Raw genomic sequence first — 16,160 nt, forward strand, 5'->3', positions numbered from 1 at the left:
AATAAGAAATACTTTTACAGTTGGGGTCACAAAATTGATTCTTTGATCTTCAGTATTCTAAAACATTTGTTTCCGTGAATTATTAGTTTCCTAGTGCATTATAATTTTTATCTTCTGACTGAGACATTTTCAATGGAAATGCGTTACTTGTTTTAAAACTAACTACTCTCTATTGCATAGATTTCTGTTTGGAAAGAAAATTACAGTTTGAACTTGCCACAAAAAGATACTGCTCTAAATTGAAAGATATAGTTAAAAAAAACTATCTTTTTGTCAATAAGGTCTGATAAATTAGGTGTCTGCTGCATCTCAACTTTGATCTTGTATTGCTTTTTCTGGTTACTAATGCTTCAGAGTGCTTAGTAGTCCATGTTTTAATTTAAGTAAATCTCAAATAGTACATGACAATACTTGTACAAAAAGTGACATGCCCATATCCAAGTATCCACCATGTTGATTTTCCTGCAATTATCATATAAATTAATGAACAACTAGTATAATTTGCGTCCAGTATTCCATTCATTTTTTTTTGCCTTTTGCCCTCTTTCTCCCCCTCAAAAAAGTAATTGTAAAAATATTATGAGTTGGACTCCTGTTGATTTAAGTAAAGCTGTTACAAGATATGTTTAGTTACATGTGAGTTCATGTCACAAGGATTTCGGCCCATATGGAGTCTATTATTAGGTCAGTTTTTGTATTGGTCTCAGTTGTCATAAAGGTCAGCAGGTCACAGTTGTCCTGAATTACTGAACTGTTTTCATGTAGACGCTCTGCTGTGTTGTATGCTGTCATTGTAATAATGGTCTCTTGTCAGATATTCACACATAATATTGAAGAGTTATTGACTATTAAAAATGTTCATTTCGTTGATCGTGATACTACTTTAGAAAATACTGTGGATTTCCAGATGGAAAAATAATTATTGTGATTAGCCTCCGGGAACCTGTTTGTTTATGTTCTTGCTGAAATGCTGTTGTGTTCAGATAGATTTAAAATGATCCCAATCAAATTTTGTTTTGTTCTTAAATTTTCATTGGTTGAATGTATGAGTTACATGGTTCAAGAACTTAATATTAGAATATGCAGCAAGCACAATGAATCCATGAAAAAATGCAACCTTGGAAATTTCCTATTAGTTCCAGGTTTTTTCAGCTTCCTTTCTTATACCATTGCACATTCCCTTAGTTGGTAGCTTTTAGCAGCCACTGCTGTGGCCTCCCTGCAGGGAACAGGCTGTGGCCAAGGCAGCTTGAAGATAAATAGTTTGCTTCCAGTGTAATTCAAGACTATTAGTTCTGGTTACTTAATGGATTGTTGAGGCATTCAAAATGCAAACCCACTTATTCTGCATGTTTTGGTACTTTCCATTAAACAAAACTTTTCGAGTTTGGCAGTTTCCTCTGTAGTGATTGCTGAACAAGCTTGTGATGCACATCAAGAATTCACCTGTCAGCAATTTCACCGAAACAACAAGAATGTTCTAACAACACAAGTTATCTTCCCCTTTTTAAAACCATTGAAATTAGAAGTCTGCACTGTTGTTACTTGGTGTCCTGTCTGATTTAGCTTCATAGAAATTAGTTGACTCTGCATATTTTTCAAAATATTTTCTGCAAAGAGGTGGAGAATGATCTCACCGAACATGTTCTTAAGTGGTATCAAGCAGAAGCGGATGTAGTTTTTCAGCCTTTATTCTGAAATGTTGTCGCATATTCTGGCTATAAGTCCTTCAAAATGTTCCAAATGTGAATTCACATCTCTGAGAACCTAATGCCAGCAGGGACTTCATTTTCAATTTGGCAAAATTCAGTGCAACTCAGGTGCACCAGGATGTCCCCCTCCTGTGTTTCTCATTGTCTAAAATATTGTGAAATAATCTGGGATAGGTTGTAACAACTCCCAATGTACCAGATGGGTAATAACAAGTTCCCTTGTTAACGCAGGACCGCCAATTTACGCAGTGTGTAGCAGACTCAATAGCGATTGTCCAGCTAAAAACTAAATACAAAACAAAATGTGTGGAAAAAGAAGTAAAAGATACTGGTTAGCTGGGTCACATGAAAATGTTTACAAAGTACGATGTGGGTGAGCATGCCAATAAACCCAACTAATTGGGTCAAGTTTATATACAACTAAATTACCCAAACTGTACCGCTTCAACATGTCTCTGATGTGGTCCAGGACAGTGCACAGGCAAACACAAATAACATCACTCAAAAGCAAAATTGTTGGTGGTATGCTGTTGATTTTGTACACAGATATACTTAGATAGCAGCACTAAAGTCTTCCAACAGGGTTTGTCCAATAAGTTAAGGGTAGACCTCCAGGAAACAAATCCTGGAATTTCCTTTCTTGAGGAAAGGGCTTTTTCATGAGCAAGTTCAGGTCATTTGAGAAAGTTTAAAAACACAATCTGAAATTCCTGTGGCATGGCTGCAGGAACACTTGCCTGAAAGCTTGAGGCACAGACTATGTTACAACCATCAGGGCCACCAGATTTCCTTTTGATCAGATAAGGCTTTACCTTAGGGTTGAAATGTAGCCATGAAAAGAAGCCCTTTGCTGACTCCACCCTTCTGCTCTGAAACTGATGTAAGAATACACTTCTCACTTCAGGAAATCTTCCCCGAAATTCAGAGGAATAATTTTGTTGGAGCAGAAAGTCTGTTCTTCTTCTTGCTGCTCATCAGTGACAAAGTAAAATCTATAGGAAAATGTTTTTGGTTATACCGGATTTAACTATGGAAACTATGACAAATATGATCATTTGATTTCGCTGTCTAGAATAGTTTCCAAAAATGTTTTTATACCCAAAACATCAGAAAAATCAGCAATCAAATCAAAATGAGTTCAGTAGTCCCAGATCCCAAAGATGTACAGCTTGTCAAAAAATGACAAGAACTTGTCAACTTTTTTGTTCAGGATGTTCTGATTTGAAAATGATGCCGTTGTGTTCACTAAACAGGAAGATCAGAGGGTAGGTCATCCTCGGTTGCTATCATCCACCTATTAGTGGATGGTTGCAGAGGCCTGCCCTGCCTACCTTCCTGTGTAATAGTAAAAGGAGACATAAACCAAAAAAACACAAACCTACTGGGCACTTTACCCCCAAGTAAAGGCCGCCAAATATCATGGTATAACATTAAAATTTGTGGTTTAAGCACAGTACAGTCTTGACAATTTTGCCCTTATTTTCTGTTCTTTACCTATTTCAATAGGACAGATTCTAGCTAATTTTTTTGAAATGAAATCAGTGGATGTGGAAAAAATTAGTTTTAATGTTACTTTGAATTTGAAATTTAATTTGAAACTAAATTATCAATACCACATTGTCACTGATTATATAATCATTTTTATTTGTAGCAGTTCTGTCGAAAGGAACATTGTTGTGCGATTGAGAAGTTCTTGGGCAAAATGAGCAGTCTGCTCTGAAAACTCCAAATTTCTGCAATTTGCCTTTGGGATGCAATTTACAAATTTTCCAGTCATTGCTTCCAATCAAATCATTACACTCCTCCATTTACAAATTTGGGAAGAGTTTCTTCCAAGATACTTTACCAGACTATGCCCTTTTAAAATGTGTTTATTCCAGACAGTACTGCATGTGGAATATGCCCCAGTGCACAGGTATTGTTTTGTTGTATCTATTAAAATTTATCAGGTTGAGAAATATTGATATTTCATTACTTGATGGTTTACATAATGAATCCATAGTGCAATGTCAATTAAAAGAGCATAGAGAGTTCAATGGATTTGTATGTTCTTTAACCTTTCTCGCCACAGAAATATAGATTATGTACTTCACAACCTGTGCTCAAGTTAATTGAAAAAACTTAATGAGCCTTGGTATATGCAGTCAGAGGACTAAATGAATTGGATTTCAAGACTTTCATCTGTAGCTATCAAGCCTTGATGTAAATTGAAAAGATCACAGCTATTGGGAAAAGACCTATATTGTAAAGTCCTTTCTGCATAGATTATGAACATCATAACTCAATGATTTTTCCATAAAAATATGGCTATAATTGGACCCTATGGGGGTCCCTTTCTTTGATCAGATCACAGTAACTGTGACTTTACACTGAAAAATGTCACTGCTGTAAAGGTTTATCACCTGTAGAGCTTGGTTTTCTCTGATGCCTTGTACTGTGCTGGTTATCTTTATTAAAAGAAGTATAATGAGTAATTAGACAGTTGGACTGCAATCAATATTTGAAGCACAGAAGAAAATTGCATTCAATGTTTCAGGAACAATGCATGTATTTTCTCATTACTCTTCCCCTAAATTTGGGGCTGTTGGTGAATTGCGCTCATGCACGATACACTTCATAATTTTTAATATGCAATTTCACTCCTAATTATATTTTCTTGGTGAAAATTTGATCTGATTTTATAATGCAACAGGTGTTTCTTGCAATTAACTGTAGTCTATCTGATTTCTGTTCTGTTTTTCTGTGTTCTGAATAATTCCAAGACTTTTTAAAGAAAAGGTCCTATCTTTGTGAATCATTGGAGTTATTCTTACACTCAGACGCAGCGCCCTGTAAGTTTCTATCAATATGAAATAGCATTTGATGAAAAATGCATCTTAAAATAGTCCTCACTTGGCCTGGAGATTGTAACAATTTGCTACTTCCTCGACATGGTGGCACGTGTTGTACAACTCCAACAAATGTCTGAAAAGTTTTTTGCTTGCTGAAGTATAGTGAAATAATTGAAAGTCTATTTATCTCAAAGTCTTGAGAAAACTCAAAATATTTACCTTTTGTATGTTCTTATCAACCCTTTGTTGCTTTCTATAGTAAAAGAGCAGCAGGCACTCAAAAGAATAAACTCTTTTTGGATGACCTGCTAATCCAGGAATGGCTTGCATACTGATATAGCCTTCGCATAGTGTACATTTTAGAATTTTTTTCTATTTTTAAAAAGTGTTGATTTAACGCTTCTCTTTATGCAGATCTCATCCTTGAAATATAAACTGAAGAAGCAGTCTACAGCTACTGGTGACGGGGTAGCCAGGGCCTTTCTCAAGGCACAGGCAGCACTATTTGGCTCCTACAGGGATGCACTCCGATATAAACCTGTATGTATTTTTAAAATCTCCAATATTGTATTCTTTTGGTTTAAATGTATATCGGACAAGAGAGCAATATTTATCTTGGTCCCCATGGCTTTATTGTGCTTTGTTTTCTTTCTCCTATTGCAGTCTTGTGTAAAAAGCTCCATGTAGATTTTTTTACATTTCTTCTGCCCACTTGTAACAATCAGCTGTGACTGTGAAAGCAGAATGGTCTATCCTCCGAACTTCTTGTGATTGTCATCAGTAGCCCTTTGTGGCTGGTTGGCAGGAAGTTTGACAGCTGTAATTTTTTTTTTCACATTTCCAACTTAAGATGCAATTCTTCAATATGTCAAAAATATAAAAATTGGAAGAAAAATGGTCAATTCATGCTGTATTCCCCCCTGCCCCCCGACCTGGTGCTGGAAATTTACAAGTATCTGCCGATTTGCAAACAGCAGTTACCCTCTAAGTGACATTGCAGTGAACTATGTATACAGCAACTAGATGTGTGACCTTCAAGTTAAACACAACTGCAGCATTGCAGCAGAATAATACATTGTGCATTACATAGTATTATGCCAGTAATTAAACAAGAATATCCTCTAACTTACTGTGAAGAATGCCATAGGAGATGTGAGTTCACACCAGAATATAAGAATTAGCAATAAATTGTTCCACTTTCGTATTCTAACTCAATTCAGTCAATTTCATGTGGATTTCATAATATGACGTATCAATTTTTCCAAGTTGATTTTCAAGCATTTTATACCTTTAAACTTATTTACTGGCACATACTAACCTCGGTGTCGGCTGTTGTTTTTTATGTTGCTAGATTTGTAATTTGCGGGCCTAGTAATTTAGAAAGATTTGTTTGCAACACACATTGATGGATTTCAAAATTATCCATCAATAAGAACAGATGTTTTCAAACCACCAGCTCTGTGAAATTCAAAAGGGAGAAACCAATAGTGCATAATGTGTGAGTACAAGGAGGCAATGAATTACTGGGGCTTCATGGACTGGATAGCCAGGGCTTGCAGGTCATACATGGCTCATGTACACCTGGCCATAGTTGTTCAGATACGATTCATTAAGTATTTATGTCATTCATCATGTCACTGTCGATATGCACTAATATAGTAGTAAATAAACAACGGCTGGTACTATCTAAATTGTACTGGAAAAGTCTGCAAAATATTTGTTGATTTGTGATCAGTGTTCCAGAAAGTAGGGGAAAAGGGCTACGTTTTTTTCATTTCAATGCAAGGAGTCTAATGAATAAGGCCGATGAGCTGAGGGCACAGATAGATATGTGGAAGTATAATATCATAGCTATTACTGAAACATGGCTTAAAGAGAGGCAGGAATGACAGCTCAACATTTCTGGTTACAGGGTGTTCAGACGAGATAGAGAAGGGGATAAAAAAGGAGGGGGGGTAGCAATGTTGGTTAAAGAAACAATTATAGCTGTGTGGAGGGATGATATGTTAGAAGGATCATAAAATGAGGCCATTTGGGTTGAGCTGAAGAACAAAAAAGGGGCAATCACATTGCTGGGAGTGTACTATCGACGCCATACACTCAAAGAGAGATAGAAGAGCAAATATGTCGGCAAATTTCTGAGAAGTGCAAAAACAATAGGGCAGTAATAGTAGGGGATTTCAACCAGCCTACTATGAACTGGAATAGAATCAGTGTAAAAGGTATGGAGGGCACAGAATTCTTAAAATGCATTCTGGAGAACTTTTTTAGACGGTATGTAGCAAGCCCAACAAGGGAGGGGACAGTTCTGGACTTACCTTTCGGGAATGAAGCTGGACAGGTGGAAGGAATTTCAGTAGGAGAGCATTTTGGTGGTAGTGATCATAATTCAGTTAGATTTAGAGTAGTTATGGAAAAGGACAAAGAAAGAACAGGAGTAAAAGTTTTCAATTGGGGAAAGGCCAATTTTACTAAGCTGAGAAGTGATTTAGCAAAAATGCACTGGAAGCAGCTACTTGAAGGTAAATCAGTGTCACAGCGGTGGGAGGCATTCAAGGAGAAGATAGTGAGGGTTCAGAGCAAATATGTTCCCACAAAGAAAAAGGGTGGCACTCCCAAATCTAGAGCTCCTTGGATGTCAAGGAGAATACAGGGTAAGATAAGGTAAAAAAGGGAAGCTTATATCCGATACCGAGAGCTCAATACTGCAGAAAGCCTAGGGAAGTATAGAAAATGCAGGGGTGAAATTAAAAAGGAAATTAGGAAAGCAAAGAGAGGACATGAAAAATATTGGCAAGTAAAATCAAGGAAAACCCAAAGATGTTTTATAAATACATAAACAGCAAGAGGATAATTAAGGAAACAGTAGGGCCTATTAGAGACCAAAAAGGTAACCTACGTGTGGAGGCGGAAGATGTGGGTTTGGTTCTTAATGAATACTTTGTGTCTGTCTTCACAAAAGAGGGGGACGATGCAGACATTGTAGTTAAGGAGGAGGAGTGTGAAATATTGGATGGGATAAACATAGTGAGAGATGAAGTATTAAGGGGTTTAGCATCTTTGAAAGTAGATAAATCACCAGGCCCGGGTGAAATGTATCCCAGATTGTTAAGAAAAGCAAGGGAGGAAATAGCGGAGGCTCTGACCACCATTTTCCAATCCTCCCTTGCTACAGGTGTGGTACTGGAGGACTGCTAATGTTGTACCGTTGTTTAAAAAGGGAGAAAGGGATAGACCGAGTGATTACAGGTCAGTCAGCCGAACCTTGATGGTGGGCAAATTATTGGAAACAATTCTGAGGGACAGTATTAATCGTTATTTAGAAAGGCACAGATTAATCAAGGACAGTCAGCATGGACTTGTTAAGGGAAGGTCGTGTCTGACTAACTTGATTGAATTCTTTGAGGAGGTAATGAGGAGGATCCATGAGGGTAGCGCGTTTGATGTCGTCTCCATGGATTTTATCAAGGCTATTGACAAGGTCCCTCGGCAGACTGGTCAGAAAAGTAAAATCCCATGGGATCCAAGGGAAAGTGGCAAGTTGGATCCAAAATTAGCTCAGTGGCATGAAACAAAGGGTAATGGTCGGGTGTTTTTGTGACTTGGAAGGCTATTTCCAGTGGGGTCCTGCAAAGCTCAGTACCAGGTCCCTCTTTGTGGTATATATCAATGATTTGGACTTAAATGTAGGGGGCATGATTAAGAAGTTTGCAGATGATAGATAAATTGGCCGTGTGGTTGATAGTGATGAGGAAAGCTGGAGACTGCAGGAAGATATCAATGTACTGGTCAAGTGGGCAGAAAAGTGACATATGGAATTCAATCCAGAGAAGCGTGAGGTAATGCATTTGGGAAGGACAAACAAGGCAAGGGAATACACAACAAATGGGAGGATACTGAGAGGTATAGAGAAACAGAGGGACCTTAGAGTGCATGTCCACAGATCCCTGAAGCTAGCAGGACAGGTAGATAAGGTGGTTAAGAAGGCATATGGTATATTTGCCTTTATTAGCCGAGGCATAGAATATAAGAGCAGGGAGGTTATGCTTGAACTGCATAAAACACTAGATGGGCCACAGCTAGAGTACTGCATGCAGTTCTGATTATCACATTGCAGGAAAGACGTGATTGCACCAGAGAGGGTACAGAGGAGATTTACGAGGATATTGCCAGGACTGGAGAATTTTAGCTATGAGGAAAGATTGGATTGGCTGTGGTTGTTTTCTTTGGAACAGAGGAGGCTGAGGGGTGATTTGATTGAGGTGTACAAAATTATGAGGGGCCAAGATAGAGTGGATAGGAAGGACTGATTTCCCTTAGTGGAAGGGTCAATAACCAGGGAGCAGAGATTTAAAATAATTGGTAGAAGGATTAGAGGGGAGCTGAGGACATTTTTTTTCACCCAGAGGGTGGTAGGGGCCTGAAACTCTCTGCCTGAAAGGGTGGTGGAGGCAGAAACCCTCATTGCATTTTAAAGGTGCTTGGCTGCGCACTTGAAGTGCGATAACCGACAAGGCTACGGACCAAGAGTTGCAAAGTGGGATTCGGCTGGATGGCTCTCCTTCGGCCAGCACAGACACAACAATGGGCCGAATGGCCTCCTTCTGTGCCGTAAATTTCTACGATTCTATGATTTTTAATGAAGAAGGGATGTAAGGGTTCATTACATGTGAAAAGTTATGCTGCAGCATCAACTAATATGCCCTCTCTCCTGAACCGGTTATCATCAGGAAAATTACTTGTCTCTGGCACTAATGTCAGTTTGTAGTTTAAGTAAGGTACAGTCTTGGTTACCTGACAAACTGAAAGTTGTGTCTCATATATTCAAAATCATGTCTAAGTTTACCCTGACCACAAAAGCTTAAATAGATACATCGGTTCCATTGCATGGAGTGGAACATTGAGGCTACTTAAAATTTTTATATTCAGCCTAGAGATGAGTTAATCAGTCCAGGCTAAATGCAGACGTGAATCCAAAAGGGGAAAAGACGGTGTGCCACCTGAATTTGTCTCTTCTCCCATAGTGTTTTTTTCCAATAAAAATACTTGAAATTTTTATGATCCAATGATCTACATTGGTTTTGTTGAGTGTGTTGATTTTCACCGTTCATTTCTACTCAATGGAAAATGGTTTTCACTGCAAAGCTTTGTTACACCAAATTTAAAAGGGAAGAAAAATACTTATTGTAGTTTGCTTTTAATGATTTTTTTGAATATCTGATCTACAACATTTTAGTATTCCTCAATGGAAAGTCATGTTTAATAGCTCTTGGCAGCAGTTATTCCCAGTGCTATTAACTGCCAGTACTCTGAAACACAGCCAAAGAATATATCCATTTGTATCAGAATGGTACAACATGTAAAGTTTTCATCATCTGGAAGATTAAAGGTGTATTGGCTGTGTCCATAATACTGATATACTTCAAACTTCAATATTCCTATTTTGAGGGTCAGACTTTTGGATATCTTTAATATGGCTGTCTAAATTTTACATTGATAAGAAAGAAATACGTTTTTTTTAAATTGTAATCCTTTCAAGGCCTTGTTGCTTCAGGCTATTTTAATGCATTTACTGCAACAAGCTTTTTGTTGAGAATTCTTTTAAGTTTACAATTTTTTATTTTTAAAGTGTGCCATTCAGATTTGAGAAAATGGTTTAGTTAATAGACATGGTTCACAAATCATTATTTTAAGTGATTAGTTTGCTCTGTGTCATTGAAACAAAGCATAAAATTAAGGTGACAAAGCTACTTTGTCGGAAGTAGCCTTATTACTGTAATAATTTTATACAACAATACTATTAAATTCCCGGCCATCACCTCAGCAGCGATAATGGGTCGAAGGAATTCACTCTATTGTTGTCGGTTCTGAACTAGCCTGGCCGCTTCACTCATCTGTATCCCTTTCTGTGACAAGTCACTGTCAACATTGTCTATCCAGTGCTTCCTTGGTCTCCCTCGGCTTCTTGCTCCATGTACATCTGTATGAAGGGGAAAGGAAAGGTACTCTAGCTGTTTCCGTTCTTGAAACAGCTTTGTCTGATAATGCTCCTGTGAAGTGCCTCAGAATGTTTTACTACGTTAAAGGCACTACATAAATGCAAGCTGTTGAAACATACCCAAACCATTGCTGTTGTCTTTCTGGATCTTCTGTATATTTATTTATACTACAATCAACACTTCAAAACTTAAAAATAAAATATATATTTTTGCTTTTTAAGAAAAAAGTAGATTATTGTCCTAGTCTGTTCATCGTGTCTTTTGAGTCCTACCATCCATTTGGAGGCAGTGCTCGCATTCAAAAATGTGGCCCGTGGTAAGCTGATAATCAGCTTCACTTGTCAGTTTTCAGTGAAGTGAGGCTCATAAGTCTTGAGATTAACATGGCCATATCACAGCCAGTACCAGGCCAATGTTTGATATGATTTTCTAGCATCAAAAGTGGAAATACTGCCGCTCACTCCCCTATGAGATAACTTGAGAGGTCCTCCAAGGCTTAATACATTCCAAGCTCCTGCTGTAATTTCACTTAATTTACAGGGTACAATATTTTTTTTAGTTACAATGAGATTTATTCATTTGAGGGGAAGAGTTTAAGTTTAACCCTTTTGTGTTTTTATTTAAAAATCGCTCTCTGGCCTCAGTAACTGTAGATTGTTGATGGACCGTAGGGAGCTACAGAGCAGCAGTTATATTGCAATGTTCTCTGTGATATTATAAAATATTTATAGCATTAAATCTGAATTTTGGAGCTCTTCTGCAATGATTCATAGGGCTCAGTTTTAACTGTGGAAAAACAGGTGGGTTGGGGGCGGGGGGTGGGGGGGCATTGAAAATTGCCACCATTTCAGACCCGCCTCCAACCCACACATTTCCGGTTTTCACCAGGGTGGGCGAGCAGGCGGCGGGTTGGGCCTTAAAACTTTTCAAGGAGACTTCGGGCCTCCATTTTTCTGGACTTCCCGATTTTAACCCCGGGGGGCCGGGATTCCCGGGCCTTCTGTTTTAAGCTTTGTGAAAGGGGACGAAAAGGCCCAAGACTAACAGGTACATTGCAGATGCCCTAACTATAATCTTTCAAAGTTCTTTAGATTCAGGAACTGTCCCTCTAGATTGGAAAATTACACATGTCACTCTGCTTTTTAAGAAAGGAGAGAGAGGGAAACCAGGGAATTGTAGACCAGTTAGCCTAACATCTGTTGTGGGGAAAATGCTGGAGTCTATAATTAAGGATAGGGTGACTGAACACGTCGAGAATTTTCAGTTAATCAGAGAGAGCCAGCATGGATTTGTGAAAGGTAGGTCGTGCCTGACGAACCTGATTGAATTTTTTGAAGAGGTGACTAAAGTAGTGGACAGGGGAATGTCAATGGATGTTATTTATATGGACTTCCAGAAGGCATTTGATAAGGTCCCACATAAGAGACTGTTAGCTAAGATAGAAGCCCATGGAATCGAGGGAAAAGTACGGACTTGGTTAAGAAATTGGCTGAGCGAAAGGCGACAGAGAGTAGGGATAATGGGTAAGTATTCACATTGGCAGGATGTGACTTGTGGAGTCCCGCAGGGATCTGTCTTGGGGCCTCAATTATTCACAATATTTATTAACGACTTAGATGAAGGCATAGAAAGTTTCATATCTAAGTTTGCCGATGACACAAAGATTGGTGGCATTGTAAGCAGTGTAGATGAAAACATAAAATTAAAAAGTGATATTGATAGATTAGGTGAATGGGCAAAACTGTGGCAAATGGAATTCAATGTAGACAAATGTGAGGTCATTCACTTTGGATCAAAAAAGGATAGAACAGGGTACTTTCTAAATGGTAAAAAGTTTAAAAACAGTGGATGTCCAAAGGGACTTAGGGGTACAGGTACATAGATAATTGAAGTGTCATGAGCAGGTGCAGAAAATAATCAATAAGGCTAATGGAATGCTGGCCTTTATATCTAGAGGACTAGAGTACAAGCGGGCAGAAGTTATGCTGCAGCCATACAAAACCCTGGTTAGACCGCACCTGGAGTACCGTGAGCAATTCTGGGCACCGCACCTTCGGAAGGACATATTGGCCTTGGAGGGAGTGCAGCGTAGGTTTACTAGAATGATTCCCGGACTTCAAGGGTTAAGTTACGAGGAGGGATTACACAAATTGGGGTTGTATTCTCTGGAGTTTAGAAGGTTAAGGGGTGATCTGATCGAAGTTTACAAGATATTAAGGGGAACGGATAGGGTGGATAGAGAGAAACTATTTCCACTGGTTGGGGATTCTAGGAGTAGGGGGCACAGTCTAAAAATTAGAGCCAGACCTTTCAGGAGTGAGATTAGAAAACATTTCTACACACAAAGGGTGGTAGAAGTTTGGAACTCTTTTCCGCAAACGGCAATTGATACTAACTCAATTGCTAAATTTAAATCTGAGATAGATAGCTTTTTGGCAACCAAAGGTATTAAGGGATATGGGCCAAAGGCAGGTATATGGAGTTAGATCACAGGTCAGCCATGATCTTATCAAATGGCGGAGCAGGCACGAGGGGCTGAATGGCCTCCTCCTGTTCCTATGTTCCTAAAGGTAGGTGCCTAGAAAGGCACAGCTTGTGGGCCCGGAGGAGCAGGAATGCTTCCCCCAGGCCCAACAAGCCTACCCCCCCTACCCCCAACGATCGCGGACACCCCCCATCACGGATCCCCGACCCCGATCCTCCCCCCCCCCCCCCCCCCAACTCCGATTCTCCGACCCTGATCCTCCAACCCCTGATCCTCCCCATCAATGATCGCGGACCCCCGCGATGACCCCCTATCTTGACACCCCCTCCCCCCATGACTCACGACTCCTGTGCCCACCAGTACCCACCCACCCCCTCCCCCCCACAATCCATACAAAGAAAGACTTACCTGAAGGCATCTTCTCCCTGGCTGCTTTCCCGTCCTACTGAGATCAGCCTGTAAGGACATCTGGGAAACCAGTACTGATGAGTTTCCCGTCCTCAATTTGACCCCCCTCCCCGCCGCCTTCCTGGCTCAATTTTAAAATTGAGCCCATATTATTTGTCCTTTGTGTAGAGCCAGCTATGAAAACCATACTCTAGAGAGTCCTTACAGTTTCCATTCCATTATCATGGTCTGACTACCTGACAGAAATATGGGCTTTTGTGAAAATTTATTATAATGTTTCATGAATAAACATTAAAATTCAAAGAATCTTTCATAATCCTCAAACTTTGTTTGTGCATTTTATCTTGTATGCTATTTAAATTTGCATCTCAAGGACATTAAAAAGTGTGTATATTATCTAAATAGCTGTTTCATGTTAGAAGGCATTTGATGTATGGGAGTGTCCATATCATTTACTTGATGTCCCAAGTTATTTACAGATCATCATTTTACAACATCGAAATTAAAAACCTTCCTGTTTTTAGTTTATTTCTGCTTTTTTTAATAATATATTAAGCATTAAATATTGCATTGATGTATAAAATAGTCACAATTTGCGACTGCTTTTTCAAAGCATATAACTAAGCCATTACATTGTAAGTACTTTGCTGCTGTACCCAGACCTTTAACAACGAAAGAGCAACTGCATGAATTTAAACACAGAAAACAATATATGGCATAAGACATCAATCTCTGCACCCCTCCACCCTTAACAATTAGGAGGAAGTGCTGTTTTCTGAAATTGTTGCTGCTTAATTGTTCAATTTTTTGCAGTGAAAAACTCAATGGTTTGTTAATAAATAACTTGTAAATCAGCGTGAATATGGCTAACAATCTTCATCTTAAATGGGAAGACCGTCCATTCATCCTATCCATTCCAAATTTAAATATTTTAATTAAAAAATAAATAATCCCTGGCTGAAATAGAGTAGTCATAAAATGTGACCCTTGAAACACCAACTACGGATGTAATACCTATAGTGTTGTGGCCTCTCACCATTTTTAATTGTATATAGATATGTGGTTTTATGTTAAGAATAGCTGACCAAATTAAAAATGTGTTGTATTGCGTAAGATGCAAGTCTATTAGAGTGTAATAACGTAGTTCATATTTTAGGCTAATAAAATTATATAAAAAATCCCAAAGTTTTGATATTTCATTTTCAAATCAGCAACCTATTTGGAATTGCTTATATTTTGCTGGAAGAGATGATTGCAGCAAATCAGGGCACAACACTTTTGTTACTGAGATGTTCAGTATAAATGAAGTTACAATATTCTAATTCTGAACAGGAAAGCCATGGGAAAGAATAGCATGTTGCAGATTCTATTCTGTTAAAATTATAAAATTGTTTCTAAACAATAAGGTAGTTAGTTAACCAGAGGTACACCTTTTCTGTGCATTCTATCATGACTGTTTTGCAGTTCAGTGCTGTGATATAATTTGCTTCTCTGACATCGAACATAAAAACATAGGAGTAGATCATACGGCCCCTCGAGTCTGCTCCGTCGTTCAATAAGATCATCTTCTACCTCAACTCCACTTTCCTGCCCTATCCCCATATCCCTTAATTCCCTTGGTGTCCAAAAATCTATCGATCTCAGTCTTGAATATACTCAACGACTGACCATCCACAGCCTTCACAGTCCTAAATGGCTGACCCCTTATCTTGAGACTGTGACCCCAAGTTCCAGATTCTCCAGCCAGGGGAAACTGCCTCACAGCGTCTACCATTAAGCCTTCTCAGAATTTTATATGTTTCAATGAGATCACCTCTCATCTAAACTCAAGAAAATATAGACTCATTCTACTCAATCTCTCCTCATAGGACAACCCTCTCATCCCAGGAATCAATCTAGTGAACTTACAATTTCAGTATTAATGGTTTGTTGTGAACATAACCGAGCCCCACTACTTTTCTTAAGAAAACAGTGTACTATATTGTGTAACAGAACATGTATCCAGAATATGAAACTTGTGTTATACAACCCATTTGGGTTTTATTTAGTTTTCATCTGGGAAAATTTTGTTTTTTTAATAAACCAAGTAAAACACTCCGTGCTTGCACATATAACTGTTTAAAACCTTGACAGTGTCTATCTGTTACCTGTGCTTCCTAACATTTGTAATATGGAATTAAAAATTCTATTTGTTAAAATTCCTTACTTAATAAATACGTCAGCATTTGTTTTGTATTTGAGATAGTTTCATGAAAGACAAATAGAATTGTAAAACAAGATTTTTTTTTTCATATTGGCAGCAGTGTCCTTTGGTCCTTTGTTGGCTTAGCTGCAGGGAAAAATGAGTTATCCAGTATAATATGTTAATAAATAAAACTAAATGCAAAAGACACTATTTTGCATTAGTGCAAAGACTGTTTATGATGGTGTCGTGTATGATTTGAAAACCCTGTCAGATATTAATTAAAGCAGTATGATAGCATAACACAAACATCTCAACAAAAGTTTATTTACTTTTTAAAACAGTTAATCATGTAATGCTGATTTTGTTGCACACCTTCTCAACATATCGCTCAGCTATGTTCTGTAAGATTCAGTCGCTTTCATTAGCTGGTGAACTGCTATGTTTTGGGGTTTTTTAGTCCAGGTACTTTTTTGACTGAGGGGGGAGGGTGTCAGCATCTCTAACTACTCCTGTAGGTGAGCTCCCACATCCTGTGCCCTG

General features: G+C 38.5%; 1 protein-coding gene across 4 annotated transcripts in view; it reads left to right on the forward strand.

The window, feature by feature from the left end:
* Positions 1-16,160, forward strand: part of dennd1b (DENN/MADD domain containing 1B) — a 244,552-nt gene that overhangs the window by 173,600 nt on the left and 54,792 nt on the right. For 3 of the 4 annotated variants that reach the window (XM_067990635.1, XM_067990632.1, XM_067990633.1), the window contains one exon: positions 4,958-5,083. The exons of the other annotated variant lie outside the window; for it this stretch is intronic. In XM_067990635.1, the coding sequence (XP_067846736.1) occupies positions 4,958-5,083 (126 nt within the window). The remainder of the gene's footprint in view (positions 1-4,957; positions 5,084-16,160) is intronic. 4 annotated transcript variants of the gene reach the window in all.

Source organism: Heptranchias perlo, chromosome 9, assembly GCF_035084215.1.
Source record: "Heptranchias perlo isolate sHepPer1 chromosome 9, sHepPer1.hap1, whole genome shotgun sequence".
Classification (NCBI taxonomy): Eukaryota; Metazoa; Chordata; class Chondrichthyes; order Hexanchiformes; family Hexanchidae; genus Heptranchias; species Heptranchias perlo.